The 21,298-nt window shown below is 47.8% G+C and overlaps 7 protein-coding genes across 7 annotated transcripts; 5 read left to right on the top strand and 2 right to left on the bottom strand.

The window, feature by feature from the left end:
• Positions 1–191: 191 nt before the first annotated feature.
• LY89DRAFT_312690 (uncharacterized protein) lies at positions 192–4,158 on the top strand. Its single transcript, XM_018206643.1, has 2 exons — positions 192–2,783; positions 2,832–4,158. The coding sequence occupies exons 1-2, from the start codon at positions 446–448 to the stop codon at positions 3,980–3,982; spliced, it is 3,489 nt and encodes a 1,162-aa protein (XP_018077224.1). The 5' UTR covers positions 192–445; the 3' UTR covers positions 3,983–4,158.
• A 606-nt stretch (positions 4,159–4,764) lies between these two features.
• LY89DRAFT_312741 (SWIB-domain-containing protein) lies at positions 4,765–6,210 on the top strand. Its single transcript, XM_018206644.1, has 4 exons — positions 4,765–5,021; positions 5,084–5,220; positions 5,285–5,818; positions 5,872–6,210. The coding sequence occupies exons 1-4, from the start codon at positions 5,015–5,017 to the stop codon at positions 6,055–6,057; spliced, it is 864 nt and encodes a 287-aa protein (XP_018077223.1). The 5' UTR covers positions 4,765–5,014; the 3' UTR covers positions 6,058–6,210.
• Positions 6,211–6,644: 434 nt separating this feature from the next.
• On the top strand, positions 6,645–9,615 carry LY89DRAFT_777890 (uncharacterized protein). The gene is made up of 2 exons (XM_018222170.1): positions 6,645–7,258; positions 7,353–9,615. Exons 1-2 carry the CDS (start codon positions 6,803–6,805, stop codon positions 9,303–9,305), a joined length of 2,409 nt encoding a protein of 802 aa, XP_018077222.1. The 5' UTR covers positions 6,645–6,802; the 3' UTR covers positions 9,306–9,615.
• A 1,841-nt stretch (positions 9,616–11,456) lies between these two features.
• On the top strand, positions 11,457–12,530 carry LY89DRAFT_694085 (uncharacterized protein; the record flags this gene model as incomplete). Its single annotated transcript, XM_018216674.1, has 4 exons — positions 11,457–11,661; positions 11,712–11,820; positions 11,870–11,959; positions 12,014–12,530. 4 exons carry the CDS (start codon positions 11,457–11,459, stop codon positions 12,528–12,530), a joined length of 921 nt encoding a protein of 306 aa, XP_018077221.1.
• A 538-nt stretch (positions 12,531–13,068) lies between these two features.
• Positions 13,069–14,451, bottom strand: LY89DRAFT_575055 (DUF1479-domain-containing protein; the record flags this gene model as incomplete). The annotated part of the gene is made up of 2 exons (XM_018208777.1): positions 13,069–14,027; positions 14,079–14,451. The coding sequence occupies 2 exons, from the start codon at positions 14,449–14,451 to the stop codon at positions 13,069–13,071; spliced, it is 1,332 nt and encodes a 443-aa protein (XP_018077220.1).
• A 571-nt stretch (positions 14,452–15,022) lies between these two features.
• LY89DRAFT_680948 (MFS sugar transporter-like protein) lies at positions 15,023–17,487 on the bottom strand. Its single transcript, XM_018214176.1, has 9 exons — positions 16,978–17,487; positions 16,901–16,926; positions 16,578–16,852; positions 16,452–16,532; positions 15,951–16,405; positions 15,762–15,903; positions 15,527–15,707; positions 15,323–15,473; positions 15,023–15,271 (listed from the first exon to the last, which is right to left on the bottom strand). The coding sequence occupies exons 1-9, from the start codon at positions 17,062–17,064 to the stop codon at positions 15,122–15,124; spliced, it is 1,548 nt and encodes a 515-aa protein (XP_018077219.1). The 5' UTR covers positions 17,065–17,487; the 3' UTR covers positions 15,023–15,121.
• Positions 17,488–18,277: 790 nt separating this feature from the next.
• LY89DRAFT_728973 (succinate dehydrogenase and fumarate r) lies at positions 18,278–19,223 on the top strand (the record flags this gene model as incomplete). The annotated part of the gene is made up of 2 exons (XM_018219331.1): positions 18,278–18,671; positions 18,751–19,223. The coding sequence occupies 2 exons, from the start codon at positions 18,278–18,280 to the stop codon at positions 19,221–19,223; spliced, it is 867 nt and encodes a 288-aa protein (XP_018077218.1).
• Between the last annotated feature and the right edge of the window lie 2,075 nt (positions 19,224–21,298).

Genomic DNA, 21,298 nt, shown 5'->3' with positions numbered 1-21,298 from the left:
AAGTTTTCCGTTGATACAGTAATCCTCACCACGGTCACTCGTCATCAATTAACCCCAAGTCTAACCTCCCGTTGGACTTTCTATCAAGAACTTAGCCAAGAGATATTATTCCTTTGCCCCTCAGAACGAAGTTCTCTTCTTTGGCAGAAAGGCACCTTTCGAAACTAGCGCCGGGATCATCAGAAGGCTAGCGTCGTCCCTATTCTCAAACGAGGCCGACTCGAATAAGGTCTTGAAACCACGCACTCAGCATCATATTTATTACTTCCAGCTCTTCCCCTCTTCACGGGAATCTACCTACCTGCCATCTCTACCATCTTTCAGCAGATCAATCATTCTTTCGACATCGCTTTTTGCGGCGTCTCTCCCCTTTCAGTCGTTGGTTCGTGTTCTGTCGGAGACTCGCCTTGTCTCCCTTCAAATTCAGCAACGTTGAAGCTCCAAAATGCCGCGACGGCGGCCCCCTCGCGAGGGTCACGTCGTGAATAACTTCTTCCTCTTTGCAGCAGCGATTCTATTATTACCATGGCTGGTCGAAGCTCAGCAGCAGCAACGTCCAGCAGTCCAGCAGCGACACGAATCACCCCACGAGAGTAACGTCCTCGAAGTCACGAAAATACCTCCCCTCGAGACACCTCTTACCCACAACCGACGCAAGAACACCCTCAGTGTCCGGAACAACAATATCGTAAAGAAAGATGTAGCCATCGAAACTTTGGCTCCGGCGGAAACCGCCGTTGCAGCACCTCCTGCAAGACTGTCCAGCATTCGCAGTGCTGGACTTACCTCGCCGCATATTGCGCGGAGTCTTGAGGATTGGGAAGTAGAAGACTTTGTGCTTCTGGCGACCGTCGATGGAAGATTACATGCCAGGGATCGATTAACTGGCAAGGAGAAATGGGCATTCCCTTTCGGAACCCCGATGGTGGAGACGAAATACCATCGAAGGAATCGATCATTAGTCGAGGAAGACTACGACCCAATGTCTATTGATGACTACATTTGGATCGTAGAGCCCAGTCGCGATGGAAACCTCTACATATACAGGCCCAGCGGACCCAATCCTGGATTGGTGAACACCGGTCTGACGATGAAGAAGTTGGTGGAAGATATGGTACCTCACGGAGGTGAAGATCCACCAGTCATGTACAATGGTGAGAAGAAGACCCAGATGGTCACTATCGATGCCTACACCGGAAAAGTCCTCAACTACTACGGTCCCCAAGGTGCCATCGTCAACGAGCAATGCCAAGTATCGAACAGCCGTGGTGACACCGATGAATGTCCTAGACAGGCTACTCTGACCATTGGACGAATAGAATATACCGTCGCTATTCAAGGTAGAAGAGATGGACGCCACGTCGCGACACTGACATTTTCAGAATGGAGTCCTAATAACTACGATCAAGACCTTCAGCGACAGCACAGCAAGTCTTTGGACGATCAATTCATATTCCCTGGCCACGATGGAAACTTCTATGGAGTCGACTTATCAAAACAGGTTAACGAGGATCGAGCTCCAAGATACATGCACAAGCTTACGTCCCCCGTGGTCCGAGTCTTCGATGTTGCCAAAGCATGGGGAGATAAGAGTGACCCGGAACTTGTCATCCTTCCTCAACCTGCACCGCCAACGATCGAGGACCAAATAACGACGGATCGCAGAGCTTCTAGCATCTTTCTCAATCATACAGAAGATGGTAGTTGGTTTGCAATGTCTGGAAAGACGTACCCATGGGCCGTCCAAGGCTCCCGACAAGCACGGATCAATCAGCAAGGATGGATTGATCATCGTCCTCAATGGGACGTTATGAACAACGACCAGCTGTCGGAGGCTTTGGTTGGCTTACACTCAATTGAAGGTGCCAAGTCGGATCCGATATTGACGATAGGTGGTTCACTGCCAGACAATAATCAGAGCGAGCAAACCTTTGCCGACAACACACCTTCCCTGCTCGATGACCCAACATGGCTACAACGCCTGCTACTATTGCCCAAACTGGCAGCCGAAAGTCTACTTGAATTTATCAAAAACCCGTTCTGGATCATCATCCTCGTCGTTGTCATCTTTTCCAATCAAAGAGAGATTCGTTCCTGGGTCGGAAGGCATGCTAGTGGTAAGGGCTTGGGAAGAGTCCTCGAAAGCCGCGAGCCCAGAGCAATTCCAAGCGTCGATCGACTTCCTGAAATTCCCGAGGATGAAGAGATCAAGCTGCCTGTTCCAGAGCGGCCTACTTCAATCGTCATCGACGAGACATCTGAAGACAAAGAATCCACGGACGACATTCAGGATGAAGGTCGGCCTTTACAAGAAACAGCGGCTTCCAAGTTGGACGTTCCAGGTGAAGAGAAGGCCACTACATCCCCAGAAAAGGAAAAGAAAAAGGCCCACAGAGGCCGTCGTGGAGGTGTCAAGCACAAGAAAGGACGAGCCACATCCCAAGGTGCTTCGGAAGATGGCGCTGCTACACCGGTTCCCAAGCCGGTGCCCACCGTCGAAGACGCGGTCAGAGATGCCCAGAATCTGGGCCAGCAAGCGAAAATGGAACCAGACATTGTTACAGTACCTACTGATCCCACGGAGGTTTCGGGTCCTATTCTCCGCATTGGCGCTCTAGAAGTCGACCAGGAATCTTGCATTGGTATCGGCAGCAATGGGACCATGGTGTTCAAAGGCATCTTTGATGGGCGTGAGGTTGCTGTGAAGCGAATGATGATACAGTTCTTCGATATCGCTTCACAGGAAACAAAGCTGCTCAGGGAGAGTGATGACCATCCAAACGGTAAGTGATCTTCGCCACATACTCGTATGGGTTCTAATAGCTCTATAGTGATTCGATACTTTGCACAGCAACAGGCTGCCGGCTTCCTCTACATCGCGCTAGAGCTATGTCCTGCCTCACTAAGTGATGTTATTGAAAAACCATCTGTTCATCGTGATCTAGCACACGCCGGCGAGAGAGATTTACCGAATGTGCTCTATCAGATCACCAACGGTCTCCAGCATTTGCACAAGCTTCGCATCGTGCATCGTGATCTGAAGCCAGCAAATATCTTGGTCGCGATGGGCAAGGATGGAAATCCTCGACTACTCGTTTCGGATTTTGGCCTTTGCAAGAAGCTCGAAGGGGAGCAGTCCTCTTTTCGCGCAACAACAGCTCACGCTGCTGGAACTTCTGGTTGGCGGGCTCCAGAACTTCTTCTTGACGACGATGCCAAGGACAACGAAGCTCATAAGACAATGGTGGATGCTAGTACAGACGGCAATTCAGGTTCAATTGCCCTGAATCCTGATTTGTTACCCAATCGCCGCGCAACACGTGCTATCGACATATTCTCTCTCGGTCTGGTCTTCTTTTACGTTCTGACCAAAGGATCTCATCCATTCGATTGTGGAGACAAATACATGCGCGAGGTGAACATCCGAGCCGACAAGTACAATCTTGATAAACTAGATGTGCTGGGAGACTACGCCTTCGAGGCCAGAGATCTCATTGCATCTATGCTTTCTCATGAGCCGAAACAACGTCCCACGGCGCTTCAAGTTATGGCCCACCCATTCTTCTGGTCACCGAAGAAACGTCTCAATTTTCTCTGCGATGTGTCAGATCATTTCGAGAAAGAGAAGCGGGATCCTCCAACACAAGCTCTCGAGACACTCGAGTCATATGCTCCTTCAATTTGTGGCAGTGATTTCCTGAAACCACTAGGGAAAGAATTCGTTGAGTCTTTGGGCAAGCAACGTAAATACACAGGGACTAGACTGCTCGACCTACTTAGAGCTTTGAGGAACAAGAAGAATCACTACGAGGATATGAGTGACAAACTCAAGAGCCATGTTGGAGCACTACCGGATGGGTATTTGAGTTTCTGGACGAGAAAATTCCCCAGTCTACTCATTAGTTGTTGGAACGTTGTATATGAGGTTGAGTGGGATGAATCTGATCGGTTCAGGGAGTACTACCAGCCCGCTGGTTTGTAAGTTGGGACAGATTTTGGAGTATCAAAAAGGGTTCAAGGTTGGCATGGAAGGGAAAATGGCATGGCTCTGTACTATATGCAGTCTTTCTGTGACTCAGCGGAGTTATTCACAGCGATATTTTTCTCACCTTTTCTAATTCCTTGTAATTGTGTCGTGATGCTTCAAAAAAAAAAACATGGCTGAAACCCGTGTCGGTTGTGATACAATAATTTCAAGGATATAAAGGAAAGGAATAACGGCTGCTTGCATTTCACCTGCTGTCAACCTCGGGATCTAGATCGTGGGTAGCGGCTAAACTAACTTTGGATCGACGTTTTGTGGCTTGATGTGATTTCAGCCACATCATGAGAACATGCTCGACGGAGCTTGCTTCCCCGGATTGTTACATCTTTCGATTGTTGATATCAGATTTCGCAACAAATTTTTCGTGCTTCAAGCTTCAATAATTGCATCGTCCTACCTTAAGCTTCACTGGGTACCAATAGCGCAACTACCACTATACCTGCACCCTCACCTTTACCCTGCAAATTGACAATTCCACAACCCCGTCAGCAAGTTGAAAGTACCAGCGCCCACAGGACTATCGGTCAATTACCTCTCAGGCAGAGGAGGAATACCGCCTGGCTTTGCTATTGGCTCTACAACGAACTGTTTCACTGCAGACGTCCCACAAAGCTTTTGTTTTTCGCCTTTGAAAGCTAAGCTCCTCCACCACTGCCAGCCACCCATCAACACCCCGCCATTGAGGCTATTGCCAGACGGTATTCTTTCAGAACTATCACGAACAACATCACATACTTGTCACTCTTTTGCTTTGTTCTCCCTGCAAACCACGCGCTCGCTCAGAAAGCTGCGAAAGCATCTAACAATAAGGAACATTCACTCTGCAACACGGTCTTACTTCAGAGGCACAGCTTAGGAACCCAGAACCCTGTACAAATATCCTCTCAGTTCTACCCCATCTACCTATCTGCCAATACCAACGCCAAAGCTCAGCGCAGCGCAGCGAACCACACCCTTGATTCGCCCAGCATGTCTTGTAAGACCTTCTTGCAAAGTCCAGCTGGCCCATGGTCATTCTGCTAATCTGTCGTCACTTAGTACTACCAGCAGAGCGAGCTCAATACTCTGCTATTATTGACAACATCCTCAATAAGGCCGACCTCACCACTATTTCCCGTAAGAAGATAATGGCAGAATTGGCAACTACTCTTGGCAAGGACTTATCACACCAGAAAGTCAGTGCGCCTCCTCCCCTCTCAGAAATTCACCCTGTGCCAAATAGCTAACTTCTTCATCTAGGAAGCTGTCAAAAGCTTGATTCTCGAACGCTTTCAGATAGCTGAAACCAAGGCGGTCAAACCTGCGCCATCAACCGAAGCCTCTACAACGAATGGCCATACTAGTCCTTTGGAAAGGGAAGATATCAATGTGAAGCATGAAAGCACGCCTCCTAGCTCCCGCGATGTCTCTACACCATCTGCCTCTATCACCAAGACAGAGCCCGACTCCGATTCCGAAGAGGAGGCCGCTTCCCCAAAGAAGAAGCGGAAGGCAAACAAGCCCGTTGACGATGATGCGAAGCTAGCGGCGATGCTGCAGGCGCAAGAGAATAGGACTGCAAGAGCTACAAGAGGTGGCGCTAATAAGAAAACTCCAAAGAAGGTTACCAAGAAGCCAAGGAAGAAGAGTGAGAAGAAGGTTAAGGCGGATGATGACAGTGAGTTGGAGGAGATAGGCAGTGATGGAGAGGTAAAGGAGAAGGTTAAGAAAGGTGGCTTTCACAAGCAGTATCATCTCTCTGCTCCACTCGCAGATCTGGTTGGGGAAGCTACGGTACTTCATGGTCTACAATTTGTTAAAACGTGCAGATTACTAACAGAGTACAGCTTTCGAGACCTCAAGTCGTTAAGAAGATATGGGCATACATCAAAGAGCGAGATCTTCAAGATCCAAAGGACAGGCGCCAGATTCTCTGCGACGAGAGACTGCAGTTGGTTTTCAAGCAAGACAAAGTTCATATGTTCACTATGAACAAGATACTTGGCAAACAACTTTACGACGTTGAAGAGTAGACACTGCGCACGCTCAGAATCAGCTATTGGTCACGACGGCGCAAATCATATGGGAGGTGGGGAAAATATATTGCAATGGATGGCGGTATTCATGGCATGGCGTTAATGATAATGCTTGTTGGTGCTGATTTTACGATCGATGAGCTAGCGTGGCATTGACAGCTTGGATCATTTGCATCAAGCTGCACGTATCATATGGGCGGTACCCTTGGATTCGGAGTGGGACGAGATATGAAGATAATGATCCTTCTTCAAATGTAACATCAGATTCTGCATGGCTTTTCCAGCTATTTCTCTAGATACTTTATGCATTATGACTCGCAAGATCCTACCTCGATGTCAATGTCCTTCTGCAGTACTAGTATCCAGAAGCAAAGTAAGTCATCAAAAAGCAAGTATTCGAAGGATCAAAACATGAGTCTTCATGACTCCCAGATTCCAGAACCACTTTTGTCAGCCTCGAGTGACTCCTTGCCGCCACAGCCCGGTTCCGTCGTTGAATTGTCAGCCTCGCGCGGGGCGGCAGATTCTCGCTTCGAAGGTTGCAGTTCAACGTAGCGTACTTTTCGTCTCTGTAAAACCAAACAAACAAGCTCTCTTTCATTGTACATAGTTCAGAGACACCAACGACAATTATCACGAATTCACGACATTGAAGATACAATAGTCGCCCGTCAGAGGTGGAACATTGACTCCCACTAGGGATTGACACGACCTTCAGGGGCAAGCGGAAGCGGAGCGAGAAATGGCTACTGAAGCGGGCAGTGTTGATGCGTCTGCGACTGGAAACGGAGATCCGCCAGCTAGAGGTGGAAGAGGAGGTGGGAGAGGTAGAGGACGGGGCGGGCGTGGTCGTGGCAGAGGCGACGGTGCTCATAATGAGAATGGAGGGTACAATAATCGACAATCTCATCGAGGACGAGGAGGTGGATTTCGAGGAGCTGCAAACCCACATGGAGCTCGCCCGCAGGCCGTGCCCGGAAATGCGGGTACAGCACCAGCTCTAGGGCCAGGATCTGGAGAGAGCAAAGCTGGCAAGACGATAGCAGAGGGAGCTGATGAGAGTGAGGCGGAAGTTTGCTTCATTTGCGCAAGTCCGGTGATGCACGAGGCGATCTATCCATGCAACCACCGGACGTGCCATATTTGTTCGTTGCGGATGAGGGCATTATATAAAGACAAGAATTGTGTTCACTGTCGGGTATGTTGCTAATTGTTTACATTCCTGGGATGCTTTAAATATCTCCCAGAACGCGTGGTCTCTTCTGATCATAGTTGCTAACATGGTTGTGCAGACAGAAGGAACTTTTGTGATCTTTACAGATAATGCAGAAAAGCGATATGAGGAGTTTACCGATGCGGATATTGCAAGCGTGGACCAGAATATTGGGATCAGATACGAGAGCAATGATATTCAGGACGACACTCGGCTATTACTCAGGTACAATTGCCCGGATGGAGACTGCGATGTTGCATGTCTAGGATGGCCGGATCTACATCGACATGTCAGGAGTGTACATCACAAGAAGATCTGTGATCTATGCTCAAGGCATAAGAAAGTCTTTACTCACGAGCATGATCTGTTCACAGACGCCGAGTTGACGAAACACATGAGAAAGGGAGACGACAATCCTGGAGCTGTGGACCAAACCGGTTTCAAAGGTCATCCTATATGTTCTTTCTGCAACCAAAGATTCTATGGAGATGATGAGCTGTTTGTCCATTGTCGGGAGAAGCATGAGAGGTGCCAACTTTGCGATTCGCTAGGTGACGGACGACCACCACAATACTTCTTGAACTACGAAGCTTTGTACAATCACTTCAAGGCTGACCACTATGTTTGCTCACATCCCAGCTGCTTGGAAAAGAAGTTCATTGCTTTCACCAGTGAGATTGATCTCAAAGCACATCAGTTGAGTGAGCATGCCAATGATCTATCGAAGGATGTTCGCAGAGATGCAAGGATAGTGGACATATCAACTTTCGAGTATCGTCAACCATACGTGCAAGAGCAGAGAGGAGGTAGAAGCCAGAGAGAGCAACGAGAAGATCAGGGTCGTGGCCGTGGACGAGATCCGAATGCTGAGCCAATTCCGGCTTCAAGTGCTCAGCCACTTCGAAGAGATGAACAAGCCTTCCAACGTCAGATGGAGATACGCACCGCTCAAGCCGCACACTCTCGCACATTCGGCGGACAGCTAACCGCTCCAACCCCTCCCCAAGGACTACCTCAGTCACGAGTCCGGGCACCACCAAATACTCCCGTCTCAGGCGCAACTCAAGCTGTGAACACCTCGGAACCCCCAGAGCTGTCGCAGCAAGAACAGGCTCGTCAATTACGGCACCGCGAAGTAATCGAGCGTGCTAGCAGGCTTCTTCAGAACGACTCTACCAAGGTCCAACAATTCCGGGACTCAATCTCTTCATACAAGAACGGTGCATTTTCCGCTACAGGTCTTATTGAGTCATTCTTTGCCCTCTTCACAGATACCACTCCTGGACCCCTTGGCACTTTGATTCGAGAAGTTGCAGACCTATATGAAGACAAGTCGAAAGCAGATGCGCTAAAATCTGCGTGGAACAACTGGCGAGCTATCAATGAAGACTACCCTTCACTGCCAGCTGCCAGTGGAAGTAGTGGAAGCTCGATACCCTTGACCTGGGCTGTAAGCTCATCAGCAGGTCCGTCAGCTGCTAGCAATGGGAGTGGCGCCAAGAGCAAAAAGTTGTTGAAGCTAAAGGAAAGTACGGCGGCATCGAAACGCTCTTCCGTCTCTCAATCTCGTTCTTGGGGTACTTCTTCCACCGCTTCATCACCGTCGACTTCGAGCGTTGTGAACGCGTTTCCTACCTTACCACCAGCCACTCGACAGAATGCCAGCTCCACAAAGGTCAGCACAGTCTCATGGGCTGCATCTTCAGCAGCTTCGAGCTCAAATCCAGGATCTGCTCGACCCACACCTCCCACTTCACGACCAGCCTCAAGGAATGTTGGTGGCGATGCCTTCCCTGCTTTACCTCCAGCTGCCAAGCCCCAAAGCACTATCTTTGGGTATGGTAATGGTCGGATGGTCAGAAGAGATATGGGCAGTAGTCCAGTTACTACCTCCAATCCTTGGGGTCCGCCGTCGGCAAGCAACGGTGGTGGCTCGAATACCGATGCTCTCGCCGAGACGGATGATGCAAATGGAAAAGGCAAGAAGAAGGGAAATAAAGGAAAGAAGCAAGTTCTGATGAATTGGGGATGAGATGCCTAAGTACCACAGTCATGTTTCTTGATATGGAAGTGCGATGATTGATGATGCGCTACGGCTTGTACTAGTCTTATAGAACCATGTTGTACATAGGACGACAGAAGAAGGACGGAGAAAGGCATGGTAGATAGAAGGCTTAGATTCCGACGCAAGATCAATCAAGCGTGCCTTACTGTAGCCGCTGTCGATGTGAACAAGTGCCTCGGCAGACTTGGTGGCAGCAGAACTAGAGGAGCACCGAGACCGTGTACTTCAAGCTCTCCGGAAAGGTATATACTGCTTGACTACACGCAGCAAGTATCCCAATCAGAACAGAAAATGTTCTGCTCGAAACTTTTATCGGCTGTTTTCGTCTTTTGAAGAAGGGTTTTAAGGGTTTTGCCTCCACTTCTTTGAACGTGCTAGATGCCTGGAGAGAATAGCGGCCAGTGCTGACTTCAAATGCTTCGAGTTCTATGAGCAGTTCAGAGAATACCGTTTGTTGCGTTTACTCAACCTTCCCGGTCTCTACCTTTCGGTTTTCTCGTTGGTGGACCAGTCTGGCGTTCTCCTCAATTTGAGAATATGGTGGGCTTCTTTCACTTGAGATCACTTAAGAAGAGCGAAAGCCATGTTTCGGTCGCAGAGATGATGGCGGACTCAATCAACATCTTTGGAAACAATGGACTTGCGTAGCAGAGTTTCTACTTCTTTGTGTTGTTCCTGCGAGTAGTCGCTTAAATTCAAGTGTTTGAGAAAGGATTTCGTGTAGCTGGGGATTGCCTAAGACGACATCGCCATGGAAGTTGTCAGGTTTTCACAGGAAGGCCAGAATGTTGAACTGCTGTCTGAAAATTGGGTGTTCTACCACTTGTTTGACAACAATGCAACCACTTCTACCTGACAGTCCTTGACCTTGCAGGCAGGACATGTGCTTCTTCTCTTTAGCCATGGAAAGGGGCTCTGCGGCGCATCTAAAGGGCTTTCCGGTAGTATCCCGCCTTGCGATCTTGAGTCTCCAGGGAAGAGATTAGCCGTTTCCCCAGGTGGAATGGACTATACTTGATTCATCGTGAATGAGTCTCCTTTTGATAATGTTGGAATCACCGACGTACATCCATTCCTCCAGGTCTTGCCCAAAAATAGAGGAATGGAGGAATGGAGGAGCGGCGTCTAGTGGTTGGTGTGCGAATGGGGTTAAGGAGGAAAGCCAATAGTGGCTCTGACAGAGCTAGCAGAGATCCTTCAAGCTTAGTCGAAATCTCGGACCTATCAGAGTCAAATGACGAAGCATGAGCGCCATGTTGCCACAAATTCACCATGCATCGAGTTCATTTTGATGTCCTCTTCGTAGTGAGGCTGTTCGCTTTATTTTATTTATGATTAACATCGTTCACAATATGGTATATCGAATACTTTTCCAGTCTTTACTCGAGTTGTATGGATATTGGAAAAGTTCAACTTGCTATCACGTTTCAACCTTCTGCTTTACCCTATCTTGTGGCCTAGTAATCTTTTTCGACCTCCTTTAGACGGAGAGGAATATTTGTGCGGAACTACGGCCCCGTATACTAGTGGACCCGAGATCAGATCTCACTTCGCAGCTTTACATATATAATCCCGCAGAGCGTGTGTGGGTCTGTTGCTCCAAAACATAATAGCCGGCTACTTGCTGTCAGCTGAGAACCGATGAGCCCAAAAGACTCGTCATCACATTATAGGAACAAGATCTTCGCGGAAGTTCCTTTGCAGGTTACATGTGGAGGTTGCATTTAGAGTTCTTGCTTGGTCTCAGTGGCGCTAAACAAGCATTTTATATTAGCCTTCTCTCGTCCTGGTCAAACGGAGTGACTAGGAATTACCTGCCTCCGAAGATTGGCGGCACGAGTTCCGAAGATAAATGACCTTCTCCGCGAAACGCCACGTTTGTGGGGTTGGGGCTCTAGCAGAACTCGCAGAAACACATAGCCTAAAATGATGGTCAGACACCCGGGCGACTGGAAATACCCGGTGATTTCACGTGATTCCCCTTTAATTTTGTTAGTCGCCAGGACTGTGAACAAGGGTCACCATCCTTACATGTTTACTTATATATAAAGCTATGGAGTATGTTTCAAGATGCCAAGGAAACTCCCTCAATTGCCTTATCTCATAATCAACATCATCATGGCTGTGTTTTCTAAGCTTTTTGTTGCATTCCTGACGATTGCTGGCTCCTTCGCTTCCCCTATTGATCTAGCCGAGCTCCAGAATAATGCTACACTCGTCGAACGTCGCGCCCCAGACTTCTACATAGCTGGGCCTCGCAGTGATGTCCGAAGCCTCAAGAGGCAAGCTACTGAATCCCCAAACTACAGCCAGGATTATATAGGTGGGTTCTAGAGAGCAGATATCTTCTCTCGTATACTGACTTCAAGTCAGCATCTGGCGCAAACGTTCAATTCACGCCCAATGGCAACTCATTCTCTGTTACTTTCAACACGAACTCCGATTTCGTGGTCGGACGCGGATGGCAAACGGGAGATACTACGTAGGTTTCAATAAATTATCGACTCAATCCATTTTACTCACAAATCTAGTCCAATCAACTTCGATGGTACTTTCAAAGTCACTAGCGGAGTTGGTTTGCTTTCCGTCTATGGCTGGAGTACCAACCCCCTTGTTGAATAGTAAGTCGACACTTTCGAACATGGTTGCAAGTCACACACTGACGTTTTCAAAAGCTACATCATGGAGGACGCGAGCAACCCACCTCAACAAGGCACTATAAAGGGAACGTTCACAAGTGATGGAGGAACCTATACAGTCTGGGAACATCAACAAGTCAACCAGCCATCCATCCAAGGATCGTCGTCTACTTTCAACCAATACCTTTCTATCCGTACTTCTGGGAGAAGCAGCGGTACCGTCACCGTCGAGAACCACTTCAAGCAGTGGGCTTCGTATGGAATGTCTCTGGGTTCCTTGAACTACCAGACAATCTCTGTGGAGAGCTGGGGTGGTGCCGGATCTGCGACACAGACTGTCACCAAGGGAGGCTCAGGCTCTACAGGAACAACGGGCACAGGCACTGGAAGTGGGACCGGCACTGGTACCGGCACGGGAACTGGAACTGGATCTACTGGTGCTTGCGCAGCGCTCTACGGTCAATGCGGAGGAACTGGCTTCACTGGTGCCACCTGCTGCGCGTCTGGATCATGCACAGCAGCGAACTCCTACTATTCTCAGTGCCTTAGTTAAAGAGGCTATGAGCTTGAAAAGAGAATGAGAGGAGGATGAGAAATGAATGATCTAAGCGATGGACGAACGGAAGCGCAGGTATGATACGGGGAATTTTCGTTCCCGTGTGGCTTGATGCTTTGTATATATTCTTTTCTACTTGTTCATATGGGTCATTGAAATCATGAAGCTTGCTTCTTCGAATTATCTTCAAGTTTGCAGATTCGGGGGAATTTATTGTTCAGAAGCTGTTCTGTGAGCTAAAAGATCAGACTAATGAAAGCTGTTGCTATTCTCTGTTTGAGGGATCATTTTGCGAGCAGTACATTCCAGGGACTTATTTCTCTCTAATTAAACAAACCGTCACTGTGGGTCTCCCCTCTATTTTGCCAAAAGCCACTGCAGGATAAAGTGCCCGATTGTTCGAGTCCAATCCCACGAACGCGTCATGGTACGTCTTCAAGCTGCATTCAAACACCAATTAATGAGGACTTGTTCAAGCAGATGGAATCGTCAAGATGGAACCAAGTCTCTTTACATTTAATATAATCTCACAATATCACAATGCCACCAACCCAGCAGCTCGTCTTCCCTCCTCTCCACTCAAGATCCCCGCCTCGCCTACCCATCCTTTGAACTCCGACTCATTTCTGTCAACAGAATAATCTCCTCCAAAATCAGCAGGTGCCTTTCCGCCATCCAAGAAAGCTTTGACTTGTTCTCGCATATAAGCCTTATTTATCTCAGTAGTTGGAGTCGCAGCAACATAGACCACTGAAGCGTCGTTCTCGCCCAGATGCTCGACCTCAACTGCGTGCAACATATCGCAATGCCACCATACAGTATCTCCTGGCTCCATGCGAGGAATATTGACCATGCATTCCCGAACCCGAAGATGTGGGTGTGAACCCGGTGCTGCACGCTGGGACTCATTTCGGAATGTACCTGGGAACCAGCCTGATGAGATATCGAATTTCCATTTGCTGGCGTCCATGATATCCTCCTCCTTGTCAGATTCTGGGGGCGAGAAGAAAGGTCGAAGGAGAACGTAAGCTATCGTGGTCTTGACATCTGGGTATAGCAGCAGGCTTCCTTCTTGTTTTCCTGCTGCTGTGAGGGCAGTCCATCCTTGGTATGCTCGAAGAACAGTAGAGTGGTAGCCACCGTCCATGGATTGCTTAGCGTCTTTCCGCTTTTCAAGATCATATAGATCGAGCTCTTCTGGAGAGCCAGCGAAGACTTTGTCGTACACGGATCGATAGGCAGGATCTACCCAGCGGCATAGTGATCCTGCATCGATGTGTGGTCCAAGACCTGGAAAAGGGATCTTTGGTGGACGAATTCTGACGGCATCTGCGTATGAAAGTGGATCGGGAGATGTAGTTGGTGAGGTTGGAGAGTCATGCCAGAACTCGTTGAGGATGCGTTGGAGACGGAGGTGGCGGGGGTGACTACGCGCTGCGAGCTGGGTCGGAGACCAGTAGAGACGCAGAACGAATGGAGTTTCTTCTGGCCAGCCTAGACAATGTTAGGGATGTGTAAGAAATGAAAAGGCTAAGTAGCATTTACCGGAAATATCTGACTTGTTGTCCAGGTAGAATTGCTTGAGGTCCTTGAACCAAGTGTTGGCTTGCTCCTCAGATACCACTCCTCTAACGACAAAGCAGCCTCGCTTTTTTAATTCCTCTTTCTTCTCCTCGCTTAAGTTGAGCATATCCTCATACTTGACTTCTGGGATGATGTTCGTTCCCTTTTCGGCTATCTCATCTGTGAGAGTTTCCAGCTCTTTGCAGACTTTCAGCCATGATTTTTGAATGTTCTCCTGACCGTTAATCGAGACGATCTCTTGCTTGTACTTCAACAGAGAACCAGTTGGGTCTGCTTCTCCTTTGGAGGATGTGAACTCGGGCCAGTCTGGCCAAACTTTAAGAGTACCAGGCATTCTTGAACAGTGAAGGTTGGGAACTTGTACTGTAAGCAAACAACAAGAGAGAATATGAAGACACAGTAAATTGATATATTTACTGTACAAAGTTACGAGTAAGGAAAATGAGGGGTACATGCCGGGGTGCGCTGATGTCCGCTCCTCAACCATGATCCCACTCTTAACCCACTCTTGATGGTCATCCCATCTCTCTTGCCGCGGGGCGAGCTGATGCTCGAGGTTGAGCCCTGATAAGAATGCCGAAGGTCTGGATCAAGTGGAGACAAAGATGGTTCTCCAGACTGCCGAGCATTAGTCTTATCTCCGCCCCCTGAGTCTGAGTCGCTTAATGCGGCCCGCCAGGATTCCTTCGTCCACTCTGCCGGGTCTCTCTTGTCGGCGGCTTATCTACATGATGTGTGTTGGATATGGCTCTATCGTTTCTTCTTCTGCCGAAAATTGTCAGGCGGAAAGCTTAAATGTGTCTCACAAGGAGACGAACAGTTGTTCGTATCTAGCCGACAAATCCGTCAAACAACGCGCATAAATCCGAGATTAAACGAGCAGCCATAATAACAGCATTTGAAGCCTCGATTTATTTTTCTATTGCGACTTCGGCCTAGTGCCAAACTCAAGTTCGTTCTAGTCTGGCAGCTTTTCGATGTTTCGGGCACCCCAATTATTTCATTCAATCAGCCTTCTTGCTGGGCTCCACCGAAATCTGTGTTGGCTCAGCGTCGAACCCCTCGCCTTCGACAATCAGATTGCTTAAATCAGCCTTTCCATTCATGATAGCTTCCAGGTCAGGGACATCGCTATGCTTGACGCCGTCGAAAAGCTGTCGCTTGTCAGTGACTGTGAATAACATAAACTAATCTTGTAGACTTACCTCATCAATCTCCTCAAGGGTCTTTCCCTTTGTTTCAACCCAGAAAAATATGACGAACGCAAGTTCAAGAATGTCCCAAGCTCCGTTAATCATGTATGTCTTCCAGCCAATGGCCGTCAAGGCATAGGGGAATGCAAAAGTCACCAATAAACTACGTCAAGCTCAGTAAATGTTATATTTGGTATCGAAATCAAGGGTACATACCCAATGCCGTTCGCGAAGAACGTATTGACTGCCATGCCGTTGGCTCGAATGCTAAAGTTCAGGACTTCGGCAGGATATGTCATGGTCAAAGGTGTCCAAGCGATAGAGTAGGAACCCTGGAACAAGAAGATGGCCGCGACTGTGCCATAGATTCCAGCAGTATTGGTAGAGGTTCCGTAAGCTAAAATAGTGTTAGTTGGGATGCAATTCAATGAAGAGAGCTGTCGAGACTTACCAGCTGTCAGGCCGCCAATAATGAATATGAATAGGATCAGTAGAGCTGTGCTGACTACTGCAAGTGGCTTTCGGCCAACACGCTCAAGGAGGTACGTGCCGGAAAGGCAAATGACGAGACACCAAGCGTTGAGGATAATGTTCTAGCACAGTCAATTGCCGAGGAATCTGAGATCTTGGTTTGGCTTACAATCTGGAGCTGGGTCGTGCTGTCAGTAATACCGGCATTGTCCAGCATCGTTCCAAGGTAGTAACTGATGATGTTATTTCCACTCAGCATACTGATAACAGCAACGGAAACATTAAGCAATGTCCTCTTCCGGGCTCCCTTTGACTTCATCATTTGCACCATGGACAAGGTTTCGCCACTCTCTACTTCGAATTTGAGGGTATCGACGATCTCTTTGTACTGGGCGAGAACAATCGGGTCTTCATGGTCGCCATCAGAATATGCAAGGGAGATAGCTTCGATAGCCTCCTCATGGCGGTCTCTGTGGATGAGCCAACGGGGTGATTCTGGAATGAATGGCAAAATCAAGATACAGAGGATGCTAAAGAAGCCTTGCATAGCGGATGGCAATCGCCAAGCCCATGTGCTCTCCATCTGAGCTGTTCCGTAGGTGATTCCAGCGGAGAGTAGTCCACCTGGGATCGTTAGCAAGAGAAAATCAAAAGTAGAAGAACTTCTGACCAATGTACCAGAAATCGTAGTAGATTCCCAAACCCCAAGCTCGCCAATTGTGAGGTAAAGTTTCTGCAAGGTAGGTAGAGCCTAGGTATGTTAGTCAAAAATCGTATAGCAAAGTGAGTCACTAACCAGCAACACCTGAAGCACTGGTACCGAATCCAATAAAGATACGTGCGATGACGAACATGGCAATGTTTTGAGACGCAGCTTGCAAGATTGCGGAAAAGGTAGTAAATGCTGCCGCCAAGAACATCCCGTTCTTCCTCCCAATTGCATCAACAACATATCCATAGAAAAGCCCACCAATGCAACCTCCAAGCCAAACTGCAGAAGTGTTCAAGGCGAGAGTCGTAGTAGTCAAACTGAAATAATCTGTATAGGAGGGAAGAATATTAAGACCATTCCTATGATCTTGTCAGCTAGGGAAGCTCCGTGCAACGAGAAGAACCCACATCATAGAACCATCATATCCAATTGTCTGCAATACTTGTCAGTTTTCCCTCCCAACATAGGGAGTCCGAACACATACAGTAGCCATAAAGCCAGACGCCGCGGTGAGTAACAAGCAAACCGCTTTGCTGTTCCTTGGAACCAGACTTTTGTTGAGAACAGCCATGGTGATGGATGAATGCCTTTCAATAGCCGAAGAAAGCTGAAGGTTCGGAACACAGTGGCAGAAGAACGAAGTCAACCAAACATTTGCAATTAATGAAGAGCATCCCTACATTTATAGTGACAAACGAGTCCGTGTTCGTTAAATCCAAGATAAGGAAAGAGGCCTCAGAACCCTTGTGCGGGGAATCTCCGAAAATGGGGTACCATATCAAAAGGTGGACCTGGTCTACACTTGACTCTACTCTGCTGCAACCAATGAGAAAGAAAAAGCTATAATTGAACAGTTCGTGCTATGGCAAGGTACGGGCAGCTTATCAAGAAACGGTTGATATCTTGCCGTCGCAAGATACACACTACTGTTCCTACGGGCATCTTTCCCAGCTGGTGCAGATACTTTACCACTGTACTGGTAAAAACATTGAACTGGTATTGGGAAGGTTTGGCTACCGGTAGTAGAACAGAGAGTCTCGAACGATTCAGACTCCATGCAGAGTTCAGTCTTGTCACTTGGGAAGACTGAGCGAACATCAAGATAGGCGAAAACTTGATTTGCGCTCTAAACTCGACCATGATCGGCATACTCCAAAGGCACCCGCGGTATACAGTAATAGAGCAATGCAAGAATTCTATTTTAGAGGAACTGTACCATGCAAAATCTTGTGGAAGAAACGAGGACAATTCAGAAGGGGACTAGCAGATTCATCTCTTGGCTTTGGATGGTTTCAACCATCGTGGGTTTTGTGTATGCCGATCAATAACTGCCGACGAAATGGTGTGATCGGTTATAGAAACAGAGAGTTCTACTCACGAAGCCCATATATGCACGTTACTCAATAACTCTTTCGAAATGAAGCATTGAATGATTTGGGATGTCGGGTGAGGCGTTGAATGTTGATACCTAAGAGCTAAGGCTGCAAACTGTTCCGAATTCTCCCAGTCGATTTAGTGCAAGTGAGTGCGGGAACCAATTAGAGACGATTGATTTCATAAAGTACGCGGGAATAATATCCGAGGTCAAACAATTACCTTCGACGACGTCTACACTCACGAGGAGTCTTCTTAATTGACGCCGGCAACGTCTGACATTCGCCTCACAGACAATTGAAGAGACCAATCTACCTCTAATAGAAGGCTCGACATCCGAAAGCCCAGGTTGTTGAGATCAATTCAAACAGCCTCAGATCAGACAATCGACACCACTCCACTCAACCACGATGGCAAGTCTCAGAGCAACCTCACGCCTCTTCACGGCGGCTCGCCCAGCATTCAGACAATCAATTCGCAGCTTCGCATCTGTATCCGACACTGCAAAGGGCGGAGCTGTCCCACCTTCCAAGACCTCTACGATCAAAGAACCCACCCACGATCCGGAGGCAAAAATCAAGACCTTCCACATCTACAGATGGAACCCAGACGAGCCAACCTCGAAGCCTCGCATGCAGAGCTATACCTTGGATCTGAATAAGACTGGACCCATGATGTTGGACGCTTTGATCAGAATCAAGAACGAGGTTGATCCCACCTTGACATTCAGGCGGAGTTGCCGTGAAGGTATCTGCGGAAGCTGTGCTATGAACATCGATGGTGTTAACACACTGGCCTGCTTGTGTATGTCTAACCTCATTCACTGTTGAAACAGTAGAGCTGAAGCTGTAAAATTGTGAACATGTGCTAACAATCGTCAAAGGCCGCATCCCTACCGACACCAAGCAAGAATCGAAGATCTACCCTCTCCCACACACCTACGTCGTGAAGGACATCGTACCTGATCTTACTCAATTTTACAAGCAATACAAGTCCATCAAGCCATATCTGCAAAACTCCACTCCTCCACCAAACGGCAAGGAATATCTCCAGAGCAAGGAGGAGCGTAAGAAGCTGGACGGTCTCTACGAATGTATTCTCTGCGCATGCTGCTCAACATCTTGCCCCTCATACTGGTGGAACAGCGAAGAGTACCTTGGTCCCGCAGTCCTGATGCAGAGCTACAGATGGTTGGCAGATTCACGAGATACCAAGAACGAGGAGAGAAAGTCTCAATTGGACAACAGCATGAGCTTGTACCGATGCCATACCATTCTCAACTGCTCGAGAACATGCCCGAAAGGTTTGAACCCTGGCTTGGCAATCGCTGAGATCAAGAAGGAGATGGCTTTTTAAGAAGCTTGTGGCATGTGGCGAGCAGTGCTTTGAGGGGTATTGGGAGCAGTCAAAGAAAAATGACGCTGGTATGACACGACATGGTGGGGAAAATGGCGAGATGTGAAAGTCAATATGGTGTGACGAAGGACGTTATGGGCTGATTGTGCACCCGTGTAGATACAATATGGTCTTTCTAGCATCGAATTCTTATGTTTGCTATACAAGCCCCCTTTCCATTTCAATCTTGCTTCTTGACAACCTCGACTGTCTAGGTAAAGGTCGCCCCGCTGCTATCACTGCAAACTGCCCTCCCACTGACAGCAACACAACTCCCGGCCCCATTACTGATGATAACCGATCCATTGGGCAAGTTCGGATCAACTGCTTTTCCTGACTCGGCTTGCAGTGCGGCTTTATCGCCTTTCGCTGGAGATGCGAGCGCGCTTGTGAAGAGGGCCGCGATGGCGAGGATTGTGGTTGTTCTCGGGAAGTGCATTTTGGTTTATTGGTTGGCTGGCTGGCTGGCTGGGTTGTGTGAGAGATGGAATGAGATGATGGCGTCCAGACCTGCTGAAAACTGAATTATTGATGATGGGTTGAGAAGATGGTTCTTTCAAGTGATTGAGAAAAGTTTTTATACAAATCTTTCTCCCTCCAGCCTCGAACAATTCGAGCGCTTTCATCAGGCTGGAACACTATCTGAGAGAAACATCTCTTGGCTGGCATATCATCAAGCGATATGATATTGAAGTTCTGATAGCTATAAGATCTTTCAGATAAGGTCGCCTAGTTTTCATTAGGTGGAAGAGGATAAGGTGCGGCCAAACGATGGAAAATCAAACGTGAAGATTTTGCATGATGAGTAAAAGTATAGAAGCGAAACTTTATCTCGATGTGAGAGAGGATTTCAAATGAGAGGTAAGGTTGAGGGGTTAAGGTGAGACATGTCATCTGTTGTTTGGCGTTTCGTCGTATTTGCGGGTTTGAAGCGTCATGGGAAGGAAGGTGTTTGGAATCCGAAGCCTTTACTTCGGGTTTCTGAAGGCTGTTTCCCTACTTCGTCAGATCTTCGCGGTTTGCATTGTTTCTCTTTCTGATTGATTTCTTCGGATTTCTGAACGGCCAGTGCCAATGCGTATTTGAGCTTCGATGATACTGAATCGTGCATTTGGGCAAGCTTCTGCTTCTTTTCTATTCGAATCTTGAGAAGTTCTCTCAGATGCTGCTTCGTTTCTTTCAGCCATGGCTCAAGGTTCTATGCTGCTGGGGACGTGCTTAAACGCGGTCAAATATACTATAAAAATCGGAGTATAAGATAATATTGTTCTAGAGCTTGCATGACAATATAAGCGGTAAAGGTACAGTCTTCGAGAGACGAGATAAAAGACAGTTCATTTTATTCTTATGCTATCTTGTCCTTCAAATACTAGCTCAACGTCAAGACTTAGCCCACTCATATTGTCGCCCAAACTCCAGAGCATTTATATTTTCTTATACTTAATGTTTACAGCATGTGGCTTTCTTTGCTAATCCCTCGATGGTCTTCTCTCAGTGCACAGCAAACTTATTTAGGGGCTTCAACTGGTCATTGAATCTCAACTCGCGGAGAAAGAATACTTGGTGGATCATGCCTGATGTCAAAACCCCGTGGTATCTGAAGACCGTGGAGGTTTTTTTCCCTCAAGGGCTGCGTATCAAACAACGGAAACTCCGTGCCGGGTATTGCCTGGCCTTATTCCATCTTTTCAACAATACTACAACCTGTTGTCGACCTGAATCGCCAGGACAAATATTACGAGACATTCAAGGTTGGAATGAAGCAGATTGCTAGGTAACCAACATTCGCGCTGCGAAATCACCGCTGCAGAAACCCTCTTGGAGATATATCATCAGATACTCATGTAAGCGATGAAAACAACCCTATCACGTTCCAAATGAGCTCAGTTGAGGAACAATATGTAATAATTATTATGAAAGGAAGGCTTTCGCCCTTTCAATCGTTCCTTCCAATTTCCATCGTTGAAGCCGGAAGAACCTCTTTCCACACAACCTCAACATTCCAACATGAACAAAGTCCTCATCTGTATTCAACA

The sequence above is a fragment of the Mollisia scopiformis genome, assembly GCF_001500285.1.
Source record: "Mollisia scopiformis unplaced genomic scaffold LY89scaffold_3, whole genome shotgun sequence".
NCBI classification, from domain to species: domain Eukaryota; kingdom Fungi; phylum Ascomycota; class Leotiomycetes; order Helotiales; family Mollisiaceae; genus Mollisia; species Mollisia scopiformis.
Note: the sequence above shows the minus strand (reverse complement) of the source record. Positions and strands in the feature narration are given on the sequence as shown.